The sequence below is a fragment of the Centroberyx affinis genome, unplaced genomic scaffold, assembly GCF_046629955.1.
Source record: "Centroberyx affinis isolate AG114_WGS23_722 - 3 ecotype Tasmania unplaced genomic scaffold, CSIRO-AGI_Caff_v1 ptg000192l_1, whole genome shotgun sequence".
Classification (NCBI taxonomy): domain Eukaryota; kingdom Metazoa; phylum Chordata; class Actinopteri; order Beryciformes; family Berycidae; genus Centroberyx; species Centroberyx affinis.
This window is the reverse complement of record NW_027278885.1, coordinates 63300-82500: the sequence shown is the minus strand read 5'-3', so window position 1 is coordinate 82500 and position 19201 is coordinate 63300. Positions and strand designations below refer to the sequence as shown.

The 19201-nt window shown below is 40.8% G+C and overlaps 1 protein-coding gene across 1 annotated transcript in view; it reads right to left on the bottom strand.

Moving 5' to 3' along the window:
• LOC139659580 (diacylglycerol O-acyltransferase 1-like) overlaps positions 1-19075 on the bottom strand; it is a 27388-nt gene extending 8313 nt beyond the window's left edge. The window contains exons 1-6 of the mRNA XM_071537894.1: positions 18772-19075; positions 17197-17284; positions 13655-13695; positions 13205-13290; positions 5689-5741; positions 4953-5058 (exon numbers count right to left, since the gene is read on the bottom strand). Of these exons, the coding sequence (XP_071393995.1) occupies positions 4953-5058; positions 5689-5741; positions 13205-13290; positions 13655-13695; positions 17197-17284; positions 18772-18995 (598 nt within the window). The 5' untranslated portion in view covers positions 18996-19075. The remainder of the gene's footprint in view (positions 1-4952; positions 5059-5688; positions 5742-13204; positions 13291-13654; positions 13696-17196; positions 17285-18771) is intronic.
• Between the last annotated feature and the right edge of the window lie 126 nt (positions 19076-19201).

The following is a 19201-nucleotide window of genomic DNA, read 5'->3' as shown; positions in this document are numbered from 1 at the left end:
GCTGACGTACCTCGGATGCTAATTTGGCACGGCCCCATTTCAGTTCAATGTAACGTCAATGTATGTTTGGATCTGAGACGTGCTGATTTGAAAGCAAAGTGAGAGATGAGTGTCTCATCCGAATGAGCCAAATAATTCTGAAAAAAGCAACAGTCTCACGGATATCCACCAACATTCTCTGTTTTATAAGTATTTCACTTTCCAACTTCCAACAACAGAGAGCGGAAGATGCAAAAAGGTGGGGTAAAAACAAATAAATAAATGTTACCTTGGTGAAGGCGAGAGGTGCACACACACGGCCAGCGTCTCGTCTTCACCAAGGCTCTCTGTTGTGGAAGTTGGAAAGTTGGAAATCTGTGAAACCGAACTCCCTCTGCCCTCCTCTACCTGCCATGTTGGGTTGTTGTTGTTGTGGTTGATGTAGCGCAGGCACACTCATTACCACCCACAACAATATAGCGTAGCAGTGAATACTTGCAACAACAGAAACTACTGGTGGATCTTTGTGAGAAACAATTACCTTTTCTTTTACAAAACAGTCAACACTTCAGAATTATGTGGCTCATTCGGATGGAGACACACAAATAAGCTCTCAGTTTGCTTTCAAATCGCCAGGTTCATGTCTAAGATCCACACTTCCATTTCACTGGACTGAAAATATGCCAAATTAGAGGTATGTCAGCAGCTCATGTGACCTGACCCACCTGGGCCTGGCAATGCTGGCTGCAGAACAGATTCAAACTTGCTCCCCAATGGGTAGAGAAAGACATAATACTACTGAAAATGTAGCGTCTAAGATACAGCTGCATTGATTCAAACAGCTTGTATCGGGTAAAAGTTGAGAGGGAACTGCAGCTGAATAGATGCGGGTTTCTCTCTATTGGAAAAGTTCACTACTATTCTAGCACATAATAATGTAATTTCGTGACCTTGGTATTATAAGGTTCTATCTGACCTTTTTGTCAAAACTGAGTTAGTCACATGAACCTATTCTATGAGTGCCTGTTGACATATGTGTGGTGTTATTTTTTGAAAATAATGATTTTTGAGTCTGTAATTTCTAAAACAAAAGGACCCATCTCCATTTAACTCAATGGATGCTGAAAAATTTGAAGCTCAATATCTCAGAACTATCCTGAAGGCAGATAGAACCTTATAATTCTAAGCTCACGATTTACTCCTTGTATGTTTCTCTCCCTCTGAGTCCATATGCTTGTCTCTGCCAGTGAAGGTTCATGTCACATGTCCTCCTGCCCCTCGCTCAAAGAAAACAAACTCTCTCCCCTACCTTCCATGCTGCTCTGCCCATTGTTTCGTCAAGGATGTTGACTGACGGAGAGCAAATATACAACGCACCAAACACTATAAATTGCAAGTGTGGACACATACAAACGTATCAAAATGTTCTTCAATGCTTCACGCGCCAACAGCCCTGCACCGTCAAAATGGATTCCTGAAGCCATTGCACTCTTTATGTGTGTGTGACCGTATAGCATGATAGAGAATGAGAGGTTTATACACCTGCTGCACTTCACTGAAAAGTCCATCTTATTGCATCATATCACACCGCATCGGATTGCATCAACAAAGGACTGAGTTGAATCATATTAAATTGTTGGCAGCTTAAAATGTATCTTAGGTTCATTGAATCGTTGATTCTGTATCAAGATGCATATCGACTCGGTCTAAGAAAGAGAGATACACACCCCTAGTATGAACTGATAACTTTGTGCTATTAACAGGCATAAGAAGAGACTGGCAGCAACGCTACCCAGGAAGTAACATGATGGTCTGTGCGTTGTATTTCCTTGCTGTTTTGTATTTTCACTTACTAATTTTGCTATTTTGTAATTCTCAGCCTAGACAGCTTAAGAAATCCCTTGCAGCAGATGTGTACACAGTCAAGCACATCAAAAGCAGTGGAAATAATGAAATAATGGCAGCAGACAGTAGCTAACAGCTTCCTCCACCAGCTGAAAAGAGCTCTCAAAACCCTCAGAAGAAATTCAATAAAATTTGAAATTAAGCTTGGTATCACATTCTTGCACTCCACTTCAGGTACCATGGCTGAATACTGGTTGCATAAGCAGAGTGCCTTTCCAGTGTTATTTCCCAGCTCACACACACACAACACACACACACACACACACACACACACACACACACACACCTGCCCTCTGTCATTGCCCTTCCTGTGTGAACAGCGGCGCTGAGAGGAGAACAGACAGACAGATGGACTGACTCCTTTACTCCTTCACCTCCCAGCGAGAGAACAGATGAGAGGAGAGGAGAGGAGAGGAGAGGAGAAAAGAAGGAGAGGAAAGGAGAAGAGAAGAGAAGGAGAGAGAGAGAGAAGAGGAGAGGAGAGGAGAGGAGAGAAGGGAGGAGAGGAGAGGAGAGGAGAGGAGAGGAGAGGAGAGGAGAGGAGAGGAGAGGAGAGGAGAGGAGAGGAGAATAAAGTGAATGGAAGAAGCAAAGAGAAGCAACACAGCAAGCCTCTTATAATGAGAATGGATTGAACTTTGAAAGAATGAAAGTCTTGCTGTGGAAGAGGAATGACAACCAAAATATCATTAACACCGTTACGTACACTATAAACCCACCATCTGTCTCATGATCAGTGTAAAATGAGATGCGTCCCAACAGAAACTTAGAATAAAGGTCTAAGGAATGAGGCTATGCCAGAAAGCTCGCTGTTATCTGAGCTAAATATATTACCTTAACGACATGAAATACTCCTGCTGTGTCGTTTTTGTGGGCTAAATGACAGATGTGACCTTGGCAGTGAACAATTTTAAGTTTTCAAGTTCATTACAAGTTATGGAGTGGAAGAGTGTATACAATGATAGCCATGCTACAAGTCAAGGTACTACATATATTTAGCATAAAGGTGGCAGGTTGGCCTGGGGGAAGAGAGGATGGCTAGTAACTCAAAGGTTGCTGGTTCAGTACCCATCACAATAGGAGTATGCATTGTTTGGAAAAATCAAATCTTAGGGAATCACTTTGTTCTAAAATGAGACCATTTGAAAACATGTGCATCTGACAAAATGATTGCTGACGTGACAATAAAATTTCCTATTAAATGTTACTGAATGTTATTAGCTTTCTTGAGCCCCTTAATTACCAAAGAGTAACATTTTAGAGGATAATAATTATCCGCGTTTGTCAAATATAAAACGATGTACATCAGGTAATTGTTTTTATTTGTTCAAAAATAGATGTACAGTATAGTGTTATGGAATGAAACCCTTCAAGTGTTTTCATGCAAAATATAGTATGCTGGTTTATCATGTACAGTATAGTCATTTATGATGGGCTGTATTGTGTGGTCTGTGGAGGGCAGCCATGTTGTCTGTCAGGCAGCCTGATGAAGACAGGAGAAAGTGACCCTTGGACAACCCCATACTGTAAACCACACCCACCTTGGCATCTTACTTTACCCTCCTCTCTCCTCTCCTCCCCTCTCTTTTCCTCTCCTCCCCTCTCCTCTCCTCTCCTCTCCTCTCCTCTCCACTCCTCTCCTCCCCTCTCTTTTCCTCTCCTCTCCTCTTCTCTCCTCTCCTCTAATCTCAAGGCCAACTGGATGTAATCCAGTCATGACCAACTGGTGCCATTAGCACTAACAGACTCCAATTATGACCCTGTATGAGAGATTTATTTCACCACACTATGAAACTGGTCAGCTGTTTCTTTGAAGGTCAAGGATATGAATGTCCTCTTAATCGTTTATACCTTTATATTATTTTCTATTTTATTCATATAGCTATAATGTTAGCTATTCCTGCATCAATTAATGGCTAGTGATCCAGTTGTATAAGAAATTTTCAAAAAAATATTTTTTTTCTTTGTTCTTTGCTATTTGGCACACTGAGCAAAAAAGTAGTAACTCTTCCTTGTACAGTACCCCTACTACCAGGTATTTACCAGGAAAATATTTGGTAAAAATAGTAAATAGGTATGCGCTTTATTCTTCCTTCTCCAAAAATAGTAAATTACCAAGTAATTAGAACTGTAACTATGTAAGTACATACTTAGAAATCACATCTGAATTATTTAAAAACACCTCTTCTATTACTTAGTTAAAGTAGCTACATTTTAGTTAGTCAGAGGTTTAGGATGATAACAGTGCAACTTGATTACACTTTCTTAGAAACACCTTCTCCATTACCTATCAAAAAACAATCTTATCAATAGGTACTGAAGGTTCATATTGGCAGTAGCCCAAGTTTAACTGTGTATTTTCTAGAAATCAATGCAACACTTTCCTATAAATTAGTTTTTCTTATGCAGTAAAAAGTAAATAGCCAATACAAAAGGTAGTAGGAACTATTGCGATGTTATTCGTAGTTCAATGGCATTTCCCTGGAGTCATGGAGGAGGCTGGAAGGACCAGTGCAGCCAAATGAATGAAGTAGTATTTTTCTTATTGATTCTTATTTAGCCAGGGAAGTTAATTACACACACTTTGTTATGTACAATTAAGGCTTCATGGAGTAGTTGCTGGGAGGGACTCTGTCTCACATGCACACACACACACACACACACACACACACACACACACACACACACACACACACACACACACACACACACACACACACACACATTGCTAGGACTACTACTGCTACTTCTACTACAATACTGTAATGAGCAGCTCTACAGGAGCATTTCAGGAATGTGGGTGGCTTGCTTAAGGGCCCTTTAGCGTTTCTTGTTCTGAAGCCCAGCTAATTTAGACTACTGCCACCCCTAATGATGCAGCTACTTAGTTAAGTTTGTGAGAAGTTTAAAAGTACAGCTTATATCTATCTGAAGATATAGAGAGAACCAGTTGTAGCACAGCAGCAGAAAAACACATGTAGTGGACTAGAACAATGGGCTGTCTGCTAGTAACTGGGTGGTCAGTGGTAAGGCTGCAGTTTATTTGTTAATGGTAAGGAACATTTTACCTGGAGTCATGGAGGGGACCAATAGGACCACAGCAGCAGGGAAGCATAAGATGATTGACAGGTTAATACAGTGGACCAGCAACCCCACACGTTCCCTGAATGAACCCTGGACAGAGAGAGGGAGGGAGCTTTTACATTAAATCTGCAATTACAGTATGATGCTCCATTTTCAACCACTGTTGCCCTGCTTCTGTCTTTTTTTACACTGTGATTTAATGGACTGAAGATTTTATTCACTCAGTGAGTTTTTGATAAAAGCACTAACAGGGACAGGACAGCTAAACATGAGTTTTCCAAGTATATGTTTACATTTGTAACGATTATTATCCATAGAGTAAAACAGTACTACATTTTAAGTTATGATGGTCTAGTAAAGTTCTAAAAAGCGTATGTTCCATCCTCATGTGAAAAATTCAGATTTTCTCATTAAATTTTTGCAGATGCGATGGGGGGGAAAATGTCAATGAACTGTCAGTATTACAGTTTTAGAAAAAATAATCCCCTCCGTGTGTACAGTATACAAATATAAAGGTTGTTGCATGTTGTTCAATGTTGTCCATTCACAGACATTTAATGCCACACCTACTCCTTGACTCCTTGCCCACAGTGAACTCTGAACACCCTGACAAGGTGGCGCTGAGTAAACAAACAGGAAATGTGAGAGCGCTGTCTTACAGCCCAGTTAAAAGCCAGAGTGTGCTTTAATGCTTAGAGAAGACAGTGCTTATCAACTCACCTTTGACAGCTGCCTTTCTGTGTAGAGAGCCACCAGAATGAACACATTGGACACTGTGAAAGACAATAAGAGAGACTTGTCAGTTCTTCTGAAACAATATTACATTACACTAAGGTTTTTTTTATTTATTTATTTTCCCTCACAGGCCCACTTCTGATCGGTCCCTATAGGACAGGAGTATGAGCCAAGTCCCAGAGGGTCCCAGTCTGAAAAGGTTAAATAAGCCTCATGTCTCTGGAATCTGACACAATCTTGTTCTCTTGGAGACAAGAAATGAGAGAAGGCACACAAACATTAGATACCATTTGGCTTTTTTCTGCTTAGTACGCTAAGTTTCAATCTGTGTGACATACATAGTGAAAAAGAAATCTGATTTCATCTGGCAGCTGCAAACAAGTTCTATATGACATATGAAGCAGAACAGACACTGAACACCAATCCATCTGTTTCAATTTCACATTCATTGACAATGCTTGAGGACCGAGAGATGTGAATTAAGAAGTGAATTAAGCTTAAATTGATGAGAGACTAGTAGGGTCAACCACCTGTCCTGTTAACAAGACGATGCTGACACACACACACACACACACACACACACTCATACACACACACACATAATCACAAACCCTCACATGCATACACAGCAGCAGCCTATGAAAGAAATGAGCCAGCACTAACAGGGCATATGTGTTGCACAGCACACACCAACTGCTAGATACCAGAGTGACAGGGCTCACACACATGCAAGCGTGCGCACACACACACACACACACACACACACACACACACACACACACACACAAACCTCATATCCCCATTTTGTTTTAAATATTTATTGTCAGTGACAGCTGGTCTTGTCCCGTGTGTAAAAATGTGACCAAGCCAAGCCATTACTGATCCAAAATGGATGTCAATAATACATGTATCAACTGGACAAAAACATTTAATAATTTGTCTTTATTTCTGAGAGATAATCTTCAATTACATGTTGTGAGCATATTTTGTAGTGGGTATTCCAGGGAGAAGTATTATGCACTATGTATTCAATCCAAGAGGTTGTGGAATAAGCTGTACAAAGCATCTCCAAGGAACGTCTCATAAGCCTCATGATCAAGAAGCAGCTACAGCATAATGAATGCAAGCTAAATTCCTGAGAAAGAAAAAATGCAGAGGACTAGCTTTGCATAAAAGTGTACCAACAGCTACAATATCCAGGAAAATATGTCTCTCATACTGGAAAAAAAACTCTTACTGAGGAACTGCTTATGAAATTATGTCATTTTGACTTTCCGGGCAGAGAATATAGCTCATTACTCTTCTTCACTTGAGTGAAAGTACCTGCAATTCTGGAGGGCACTATACACATGGCTACTAGGTATCTCTCAGAACCAGTATCCAAGTTTTATTGGTAAAACTATTCAAAACACCTCCCTGACCCCAAACGTGGTAGAGCTTACAGTAATTATGGATGACAGTTTTAACACAAATCTTTGGGTAAATCTTGATATGTGAGCCATAGCAAGGAGACATTCAGATCACAGAATCTGCAATGATATTGTAACAGGAGTAAGACCAAACTTGATTTGTGTCTTTCACAAAGTCCTATCATCAACAGCAGCAGAAAGTGCAGAGTTATGCTTTGACATGATTGACATAAGATGCATTTGCACTGAGCATATTTGTAACTGTTGACGTCAACTAGCCTGAAACAACAACGTTTTTGTGTCATTTATAGCATTTCCATAACAACAGCTGGCTGCATATCTTCATCTGAATCTGCTAGGAGATACAGTAGGATAGTCTGTAATTCAAGAACATACCAGGAAACATTTATTACAATTATGCAAAATATGGCGCTGCTTTTGCCATCTCATTGGGTTTAGTCATAATTTGGAGTTAACCTGAACAACTAGGCAGTATCGCCGGACAGTAATTTGATAGCCGACTACTAATGCTGGGTATTACCTATCAGAGCACATAACTACAACATGTTGAGTTGGTGATTCTGAAAGGTTAAGTTATTGGTATGAAATATGTTAGTTGAGACTGGGAAAGTATGGAGACAAATTAATAAAATCAGCTTCATGAGATGACTGCAGATAAGGTGTTATACTGTATATTGTCACTGTCAGGTGAAAACCTCATATTTTGGTGATTTTCATGTTTTAATTCCAAATGGATTACATGCTCCTCTATGGCTGAGAAAATTCCACAACCCTTGTGTTTATGAAACCTTTTTAAAACCAATTAGGGAAACTCAAAAACGCATTGTAGTCGAGCTAAAAACAAGGCTGTTTTTCATGGTTCATGAAAAGCACACAACCCTGCCAGGATTTAATGAATTTGTAACTTTACAGAGTGTGGAGAAACAGCTGAGGAAACCTTTAATCTTGATTTGACAGTTACTGCACAAACTTGCAATGATGGATTGGGTGTTTTTGGGGGAGCATTAGATGTGAATTTAACAGTTGCTACTGAAGTCTTGTGTCATTTTGTCAAGAGCGTTTCCAATGTCAAAAGATATCGCAGGGGTGATTTCTTGTTACAACCAAGATAAATGTTTCAGACACTTTTTATTTGTCAATAAATGCAGTAAAATAAGAATACATCTTTCGAGCCACAACACAGTTCTGAGTTAAAGAGACTAAAGCAGTCAAAAAAACAGTTCATTTACAAGACCAAATCTTTCAAGAAAATTCTGAAAGTTGTAAATTGGGATGATATCAAGTCTTGATTTCTAACTTTGGCAGAGAAATGTGTTCATTAAATTATAGGGACTGTCCTGGACCTCGAGAATAACATGAATGATAATGAGAGAAGAGAATCAGAGAAGTTAATTTCAGTATTCAGTGTCCCTATCCGCCTCACTCTATTCCACTCTCACAGAGGTCCTGTTGGCATCACCCTCACAGGGTGGAGGGGGCAGCTGTTACCGATGTAGGGAAACACTTTCTCAGTGAATGTGTCATCAAAACGGTGTAGCACCTCCTGGGTCTCAATATCAGTGAACAGCATAGATCCACCGTCATAATCCAGATGCACTCGGATTTTCCGGGGTTTGCGGGTGATTCCCAGAGGCCTCCCCAACTCTGTTTCCAGGAAGCTCAAAGTGTCTAAACTCTCATCTGGCCTGGACAATACTTTGTACTCCCCTTGATCAAGTTGGATCATCCATCGTCCACCTGCCAGCTGATCGTACCGGTCAATATCCGCAGCTGCTACACCTACTTCCCAGTACTCACAGTCTCCAACCTCAACGTCCCAGCTGTGAGTTCCTGAGTCAAAGCCCTTAGAGCCCATGACTCCAGGACACTCAAACCTTTCTGGGTTGTGAGGAAGCATCTGTTTATCCTCATAACCTATGAATGAGACACTGGTGAGATCCTCAGATAGGAGGAGACTGCAGTCTGCAGTGTTGGGGTCTAGAATCACGGGGGTGTAGGATGCAAACTTCTCCTTCATTTTCTCCCACACTCTGAACGTCAGGTTGCCAATGTGTTTGGGCACGTCTATCAGAGCTCCAGTGACCTCCGGTGGATCATACAGTGGGAGCTCCATTTCTTTTATTATGGCCTTGTACTCCTGGAGGAACGAGATCTTATGCTCGGGAGATGTCATGTCTTCATGAACTCTCATCGCCTCCTCTGTGGTTCGGATTTTGTCTGAGAGGTTTAGTATCTCTCTTCTCAAACACTGAATGTTCTCCTCCATCGCACAGCTCTTCTGCTGTTCTTCCTCCCTCAGTGCAGCCACCATGGCCCTCTCTTCCTCATGCAGAAACTGGTGAAGCTTCCTAAACTCCTGCCTGATCTTCTTCTCTGAGTGCTCAGCCTGGACCTTAATGTGTTCTGCTATTTCATTGCAGGTCACTAAAAATCCCTCAAAGTCCCCACGCTTGCACAACAAGGCCTTGTGATTAGACCAAGCTAAGCCCTTGAGCTCCACAGCAGCTTTGTTGATGGGTCTGAATCTGTGTTCTGTGTGGCTTTTTGAGTCCTGACAGACAAGGCACACTGGCTGATGGTCATTCAGACAGAAGTTCTCAAGTGTTTCACCATGCAGACCGCAGAGCACCTCAGCCCCTGTAAAAGCTCTCTGATTTTGCCCTTGTGAGTAAGCCTCACACAGGTTCCTAAGGGCCAGATTCCTTGGCGGTTCCCTCAGTGAGGATCTTTTCCTGCAAACTGGACATTCCCGAGCTCTCCTCTCGGTCCAGTACCTCTTTAGGCAGGCTCTGCAGAAGCTGTGGCTACAATGAAGAAGAACAGGATCTTTGAAGATGTTGTAGCACACGGGACAGGACAGATCCTCCTCTGGGAGAGACAGTCTGGTGGCCATTTTCTCACTAGATGAATAATGAAAAGCAGTACAGCTGGAATCCAAAATATCCTCTTGCTTGGCTTGTGGTTTTCAGTGGGAAGCCTTGATATACCAAGTTGTTTTAGGATTAGATGGTTACCCTAAGATTAACTTTAATAGGTAGGTAAGAACATCAGATAAGCTCAGGCCAAGATGAATGAATGAATCCTCCCTAAATGCACCCTCTTTTTATACAAAAGAGGCAACAACACAGCTGATGGCTGCTCAGAGCTGAACCAATCATTACAGCCATTAGAATCATTTAAATCTGTTTTCCACCCATCACAGGTGAAACCCATCCCCAGCCAACGAAGGTCCTACCCCCACCCAATTGGTCAACTGGTCAATGGCCCCAGCTCCAGCCATCTTGAAATCCTGGTATGATAATGACTAAGGGGGAGGGGTAGAGTACAGAGTATACAGATGACAGAATCACAAAAGTGTCTTATGAATCTCGTAGGTACACACTTTAACAACTCAATTAATTATTGTGACCATGAATGGTTGGTACAATCTCTCTGTATGTTCTTTGTATGTTTTTGTCATAGAGGTTGAGGCAGCAAGTAAGATAATAATTAAAGATAGACAAGTCTGAAAGTTGTAATGCTGGTCTGAATATTTGAACACTGGTAGAGCAATACATGAATTTATAAACTGACAAACGTATGTGACAATGTGAGTACCCAGGGCAAGTCTTCTGAGTTATAACTGTTACCACTACAATGTAAACAACCTTCTCCACAAAGTCAGTTGGCTCTGCTGTACCAAACTTTAGAAGAGGCCTGTTCTTGGTCACAAAGACTGAGCTGTCCCAAGATCATATACGGTATATGCATACTGTGCTACTACTACTGTGTATTTTTTTTTAACAGCATAGCAACTGAAAACAGAATGCAATTGATTTCCCACTTTGGTCTCTTTTGAAAACAGGCCTGTGGAACATTTATTCACAAACAGACCAACTAAGCAACTACTGAGCACATACAGTACATGCATCTAATGAGGACAAACAGCACAATTAAGCATCTGTTAAAGCCTCACATCAGGTATCTATGGAGTAGCTTTTGAGGGGATTAAATATGTGTGAAAAGCACGTCCACTGAGTAATGTGTCATACATCCTATTATCATTCTTGAAGTTATAGTGACTCTAAACAAAAGAGAATGATGCAGCTCTTGCTTTGGCCAACTCTTGTTTATGCCACATGACAAATCCAGGTTTTTACCCCATAAAACATCACTCATAAATGAAAAAATAAACAGCAACTGATCAAAAAAGTGATGTCGAATTACTTTTAAAATGTGGAAATCAGTGATCAGTAGCAGTTTACTTTTCTTTTGTAAATGAAATGAACAATGAAATTAGACTATACTTCATTTTTGTGGACACCTGCATCCTTGTACCTGGATAGCAGACTCACGTAGGATTCCTTTAGAGTACTGTCACTAGCGTGGTTTTTATTTTGTGCTGGCACTGGAGATTGAGGTCTCTCCAAGAGCAAACAACAGCAACAACATTAAGGGACAAACATAAGGCTATTGGAAGTCATTTGGAAGCCCTGAGCAGGAAATGACAACTGCAATGAAATGCTTTAGATGAGGGAAAACTGAAACATTCACTGTAGATTTTCCATCTTCATTTAAGTGGCCAGAAAAAAACCCCCATGGGTGGGCCATTTAAGTGTTTACTAGGCCGGGGTTCTAAACTTTACTCATTTTGCTTGCTCGTTTTTTGATACATTGCAGAGATGTTCTATCACTTTTCCCTTTTACAGCAGGCTACTATAAAGTGTAGACTAGTCATTTACTCTGTGTGTGTGTGCGTGTGTGCCTGTGTGTATAAGTTGCCGCAGTGACTCTGAAAGTACTCGGTGTCCTCGGGGAATGAGATGCTTTACTGTCCATGCTACTGTAAACAGACTCCCATTCACACCTGTCTCTTCTTACCCGTCCTCAGTGCAGTCATTTACACAAACTCCATCCATCTCTCTCTCTCTCTCTCTTTCTCTCTCTCTCTCTCTCCCCTCTCGCCCTTCGTTGATGCAGTAGTTGTCAGCTCTGTCCCTCTCTACCTTCCCTACTCATCTGCTCTCTCCCTCTTTTACAGTGCCTCTCTTTTTTCATCCCTTCATCCCTGCCCTCTCTCCAGCCCTTTCTCTGCCTCTCCTCACCTCTCTCCACCTTCCACTTAATGCTTCACCTGCACCACTTTCTCTCCTCCTTTCCGCACCCATATCTCTCTCTCTCTCTCTCTCTCACCCCCCTTCCTCCTATCTCTCTCCCTCTTCCTCCCTCCGCAGCACAGTAGCACAGTATCAGTGTGCAGTATGTAGGGCAGGTAATTGTCCCTCAAGAGACAGTGTGAGCTGCGCCACTGCAGACTTTTGCTTCTATAAACCATAAAAATAAATACAGAAAAACTCTGAATAAAAGAAACAAGTAAGCATATTTGTGTATGTCTTAAAACAAGTCGTGTCTTGAAATAAGGCAGATCACGCCACCTGTTTCAAGAAAAACTTGAAACAAGTTCAGTTCCACTACACATAGCTATTATGTCATCTGATTGGCTAAATGCTCTCATTTGTTTCCAGAAAAAAGAGATTTTAATACATATAATACATATGAAATACATATTCATGTTTTTTTTTGGTTAACTGGTTAAATATAATTACTTAGGGACACGGCCAGATTTAACTTTATTATTAAATGTATACACACTCAGTTACTCAAAGCAGCATCTGACACCAGTATTTCCCTTATCATTTATTGTAGTTATGGTGGTTGGGGGTCATTTTGGTTTTGGTTCAACATCCATTCTTTTTTTTAGTCCCATTTTTGGTTCAAGTTCAGGTTGTCGTTGTCTTTTCATTTTCACATTATCTTTAAATGGTGACTTTTTGTTGTGGTTTCCCACCACTGCTAAAATGATGAAGGGAAACATTGGATTCTGTGATGTCAGCACAAGTATTCATAATGTTGAGGATACTCTGGAATTTGACAGTTTTAGTTTGACATTTTACATCTTTATCACAGGAAGTGTGTTGTTTGCTACACCTTTGCTATTACATTCAACATTTTGGACTTGTGAATTTTGCGTCACTAGTACGTTGACTGAAACCAATCAGTACAGCTTTATAACCTGTTAAGTGAGTACCTACCGATTACCAGGCATGCTGCTGGCCAGCTATAGGGATCCTTCACAAACAAGGAAATCACCTGAATAGGGTCCACCAGAATACCATACCTGAAAAAACAAACGTGTCATAGCTTTATATGCAGGGCTGGATTCAAATCACTTTTAAATCAATTCAGTCAATTCATGCATAGGGCATAGAGCAGTATTGTCACATTCATCTTATGAGGAAAAAAACAAAATGAATGATTTATGCTTAGCAAATGATTTGTGTATTATTTTATATTTTAGACATTATGTGACACGAAGAAAGAATGACTTACACTTTGTAGTAGTAGTAGTAGTAGTAGTAAGATAAGTGATAATTTGCATATCAGCACCATTACAGAATTGGTAGTAATTTGTTAGAAATAATAAATAGGAAAGGAATAATAAATATGAATATACTTTTTCAAAATAATATAGGTTTACTTACTTTAACAGGTTTTCTAAGAAGAGGCGAGCATTGCTCAGCATCTGTAACACAAAGCAAGCGTTAAAGATATTCAGTCTACAGAGTCTGGAGTCGTGTAATAGTACGAAGCTAGATTATGGGGTTAGCAAGGTAACTTCAGGTTTAACCTTGAGCGTCTGATGTCATGAAGGTGGTTCACTTTTAAGCGGGGTATATCACCATAACTCAGGCTGCACCTAACTTGCACTTGAGTAGGTTGTTCGGATCTAAACATAAAAATCCTCACCAATCAACTCTCTAGAAAAATGGCATCACCACTTCTAGAGGATCCTGTGGACTTTATTAAAATAACCTTTACTGCAAAAATGTAATTTACAAAACCATTTATGAACAGAAACATTGAACTCAAATGAGTGAGACAAGTAATAAAAAGAACTATACAGGGGAAACTACTGAATTAACAGATAGGAGAAGATGCAAGGTGACAGTGTTTAGAGACTTTATCAGAGATATAATAAATGTTTGTAGTGTTCCACTCTGGCTATAAAAGAGGGATTCTATCAAACAGCAGGTAGCTTACATTAGTTTATAGTAATTAATAATGAATAAAATTTACTGTTAAGTGGAATGAAAGTCTTTCGTAGGATTTCCTTGGGGGAACATGAGGGTGATTTTGTGAATAAAAAATCTTTTCACAGAAATGTGACGACACAATATTATATCAATTGAAACTATGCCCACTGTGCCTCAATGACAAGGCAGTAATAAACTTTTTTTCATTGTTTTATTAGTTTCTGCTATTTTTATTGCTTCATTTTAGTTGTGTGCTTACATTCTATTTCCTTATTCTATTTCATATTACTTTTGCCACTGCAACGACCTAATTTCCCCACAGGGATCAATAGTTTTATCTCATCTTAAATCCACTGCTCTGAATCTGTCCATGCTGAATGTGATTGGCTATTGGCTACAAACCCCGCCCCTTTTATGTGAACATGCTCACAGCTGAATTGGAAAATCCTGGGTTAACTGCTAATACATTCTCTCATTATTTCCCTTTTTGTCCATCCTTTCTTTATTCTCCTCTTTACTTTCTCCACTTGTCTCCCTCTTTCACCTTCCCCTGTCTCCCTGTCTTTCATTTTCATCCCCTTCAACCACTCCTTTTCTCTCTTCTTTTCCTCTTCATCATCTGTTCTTGTCACTTCTCTCCTTTCCTCTCCCTGTCCATTTGTTCCCCTCTCTCCTTTCCTCCATTTCCCTGCATCTCTCCTTCCTCTCTCCCTATTTACTTTTCTCTCCCTCTTTCATCTTAATTTAATAAAGCATCCTTCCATCTCCCCTCCTCTATACTCTCCCCATCTCTCCTTCTGCTTCTCCTTCCTCTTTTCCGCCTCCCCCTATATCCCGCCTCATTCCTCTTCTCACCCCTTTCATCCTCTTCCTCTCCTCCTCCTTTCATTCCTTTCATCTCTCCGCCTCTCTCCCTCCGTCTAAATGGATTGTAATATCTCATTACCCGACACAAAGGCTCCATGCCTGGGGATGGGACAGAAGTTCAGTGGGAATGAAGGAAAACCTCCTGCGATGAACACAACGATCTGTGTTCAAAGCCTGGATTAGCAGAAAGCAGCGTTCGCTAGCCTCGTCTCCTATCCCTTTCTCTCCTGTTCTATCGCTTCTCCAGGGCAAAGAGGAGGAGGAAGAGCTGCAAAAGGTGTTGAGCTTGACATGAACCCCATCTTCAGACCATGTCAATCTTATGGTTTACACTAAATCATTTTACTGCACTTGCACATTGATGTTTTTGAGAAAAATCACCTGTTTCATGATATTATGGTGTTTCGATGGGCTTACTCAAACGCAAAACAAGTAAAAGTGTCTTGAATGACTGTTTTAAGATTTTTATGTTGTGGTTATTTCTTAAAACAAATCATTGTTTCATTAAAGAAGCAATATTTCTTGAGACCAGAAAAAATCATCTGCCTGTGCTGCAACACAATTTGCCTCAAAATATCTTGGAACAGGCCTGATAAGTCTCTATTCCAAATAAAACCCTTTGCTAAGATTCTCATTTTTTGCAGTGCGTCTAAGCTGGCAGGCAACCACATCTGACACAGAATCAGACGCGCTGAGGCTGCTGAAAAGGAGCGGGTATTTATAGAAAGATCTGGAGTAATTCTTCTTTATTTCATTTCATTTTAATTCATTTGATTCTATTAATCCATGCGGGTGGATTACCCGCTCGGTGACCGCTTTCTCTTTCTGTTTTATAGTGAGTTCTGTGGTGAATTAAAACACGACGAGAGAAAGCTAACAGAATTTAACTGATGCTGCTTCACTTTGATGAGTAATAAATAAAGGTGCAACTGGTCATAAATTTCAGTTGCTTGGATAATGTTGAATCACTTAGCTGGATAATGTTGATTACCAGGTTTCAAAGTCCCAACCAGAGTCAAAATAAGGACACCATAACAAGTAAACTCGGCATTGCTCTTAATGGCATGGAATCAAATTGCATCGTACCATATTGCGTTAATTCTTATCCTATCAGATCACACAAAAAATGAATGCGATCATATTGAATCGTTGACCTTCTCAGAGATATCTTTCCTGAAACCAATCGCTAACTATATATCAATATTCATATTGAATCGTCTAAGAAGTTGAGATTTACTTCCCTAGTGAATGTACCGTATTTCCTCTAATATTGGCCCGGGCCTTTATTTACCTCAACTGCAGAGGCTACCAGGCCTTTATTGGAAGCAGGCTTATATTAGAGACAGGCCTTTATTTCTAATTCCCTCTGTTTGATAAGTATATTTGCTCATATTTTAGTACGAAGCCTCCTTGTTTTCTGATCTGTTTCTGTTGGGGTTCGTTAGGTAGCCGTTTTTTTGTTACTGCAATGCATTATGATAATTACAGTAATCGACGGCGGCATGCTCCAGAAACTTCCGCCAGGCACCAGGAGTTTACCGGTATCCACCATTGTTTTTAGCTGCGACCAGCAGCTCTATAGCTCGCTCTGTCGGTCGGTTGGTCCACAAAAATTTCCCCACCCTTTGGCGGCCTATAGCCGCACAGTACGTGGTTGCAGCTATTGTGAATTCACGCTTGTTTCCTTTGTTTTTTCCCCGGCCTGTATTTGGGGCCGGCCTTTATTTGTTTGTGTCGACCACGCCCCCGGCCATTATCGGAGACCCAGATTGTTAATTGACTACCGGTCACTATTAGAGGAAATACGGTAGTTGATTTGAGATTTTCCCACAAACAAAGGTGGTGTACATGTGTTTGCACTAGTGATGTGAATCTCTCCTTCTTAGACCAATTCAATATGAAAGAGTCTCCTTATTCAGACCCAGTGCAGGCCTGTTGTTTGGTTTTATATTGGGAGTTACTGTCAATGTGTTTCTCTTTCTTTCTGCCTCACTGTACCACTAGGCAATCCTTTTGTTTTCTCTCCTCTGCTCTGTTTGTTTTCACTGTGTAAGCTGTATATTTGTGTGTATGCGTATGTGTGTGTGTGTGTTTCTTTGTGTGTGTGTGTTCTTTTGTCTTACCAGCATGACAACACACCAGTTGAGGATTCCTCTGTAGTTGCTGTAGCCACTGGCTGAACTCAGTAGGGACTCCTGTAGCTGGTGACAACTGGAGAAATAAAGTGAAATGGATGGATGGATGGATGGATGGATGACACAAAGACAAATTGGTTGAACTGAGCAGATTCCTACATCCAGGGACGAATGGATGAACAGTCAATAAGAAAATGAGCGTTTGATTCATCTACAGCGTAATGTGGATTACACATCAAAAGATGAATATGAGGTGAAAAAAGAGATTGTTACTGTCTATGGGCCAGCATTGGCCTCCATGTTTAACCACGTTGAAACAATGACATCAGCAAAAGAAGACCAACTTTTACTGACTGTCGCAATACCTTTGCTGCTATATGAGTTTTAAAAAAATAAGTGGTATTCGTTTCCAAAATCTGGGAAAATTTAACTCTTAAAAGTCACAAAATGTATATGATGATGATAATAGTGCTGCTGCCAATAATGATGGTGATGATGAAAACCTGTTTAATCCTTGAGTCTCTAAGGATTGGAGGATAGATGGTTATACAGACTGAATATTATGTAAATGCATATTACAATGGTCACACATAGCCCAGTGAGTAAAGCATTGGGTTAGGGGCCACTGGGGCCACCTATGAATCAGGAGGTGTATATTTATAAATATTTAATACTTAATACTTTCACACTGCTCTGGCGTTTAAACAAGGTTTGGTTGATATCTACAAAAATGCAAACAAATAAAACTTTCTCAAAAATATGACACAGCAGCAGTTGTGTTATCTAAGACAAATGGGAATCAAATTTGTAAGGTTTTTCCTGTGCAGACTAAAACAACAAACAAAATCAGATTTTGAACAGGGGAGACTTCTGGTGAAAGTTTGCTTATGACAGCCGATTAGCGCTATCAGGGTAGCACCCAAACTCTGATAATTGATCAGTAAATGTGTGAATGTGTATTTGGGTTGTGGATGTGTAGACACAGTTTGCCATATATGGAATAATGGTGGTGTGGGGAGGAGGGGAAAGTGGAGGGGAGGCCCGAGTCTCCCCCTGTGTATAGGACCCAGAATTCCTAGCTACGCCCCTGGATGAAGGAATTCCTTGTTTTGGAAGGCACATTGGATGAAACAGCCCACAAGGGGTACATTAGATTTTCTGTTACTGGGCTATTACACTACACACACAGACAAACTCCTGGTGCATGTGCCCGTGATACTGCAAGTTTTTCTTTATTCTGACACTACAGGAATGAAAGACTAGATTATGAATGAAAGTATGAATGAATGAATGAAAACAGAAAGAAAACCAACACAAATGCACAATTACTGCAACTTGTTTGGCATGACCCCAAGTGTAGATGGATATTTACACTGACCTGACATAAACCTTCCTTTCTTAGCAGCACACGAAAACAAAAACTACTGCGACAGTTTTCTAACGAGATACTAGCCACTGCTTGGTTGGAAGACAGTGGTTCGTATTGTGTTAGCATTGTGTCAAGATTTGTGGTCAAAACAAGCCTCAAACGGAACAACACATTCACAACTTTTTCCCCCTCACCTCAGCCTGTAACCTGGGTCATTCCTCCGTTTCTTTTTCTCGTTCTTGGCTTTAGACTGAGCTGGTTCCCAGCCGTCAGGTTTGCTGTCGTCAGCGGTCACTGCGCTGGGACTCGCCGCTGCAGACCGCCCGTTCATCGGCTGCAGAGTCGCCCCTCTCCCCGCCGAGATAGTAGCCCTTCTCCGGCGATTTACTACGGGTCTGACCGCGTCCGAGTCGCCCATGTTGAGAGAGAAAAACAACTATTCACTCCCACGCTTGACAGAAGTTCACTTCAACAGTTTACTTTGGGCAGCAACATGTTGCTGCTATTGCATGGGCGTAATGAGAAGGAAGTGGAAGAGGGATTGCCCAACTGTCCGCCCAAAAGCTCAGATTTCCGTACAGTTGACAGAGGCAGGAGTGTGACGACGACACACAGACTGCTGCA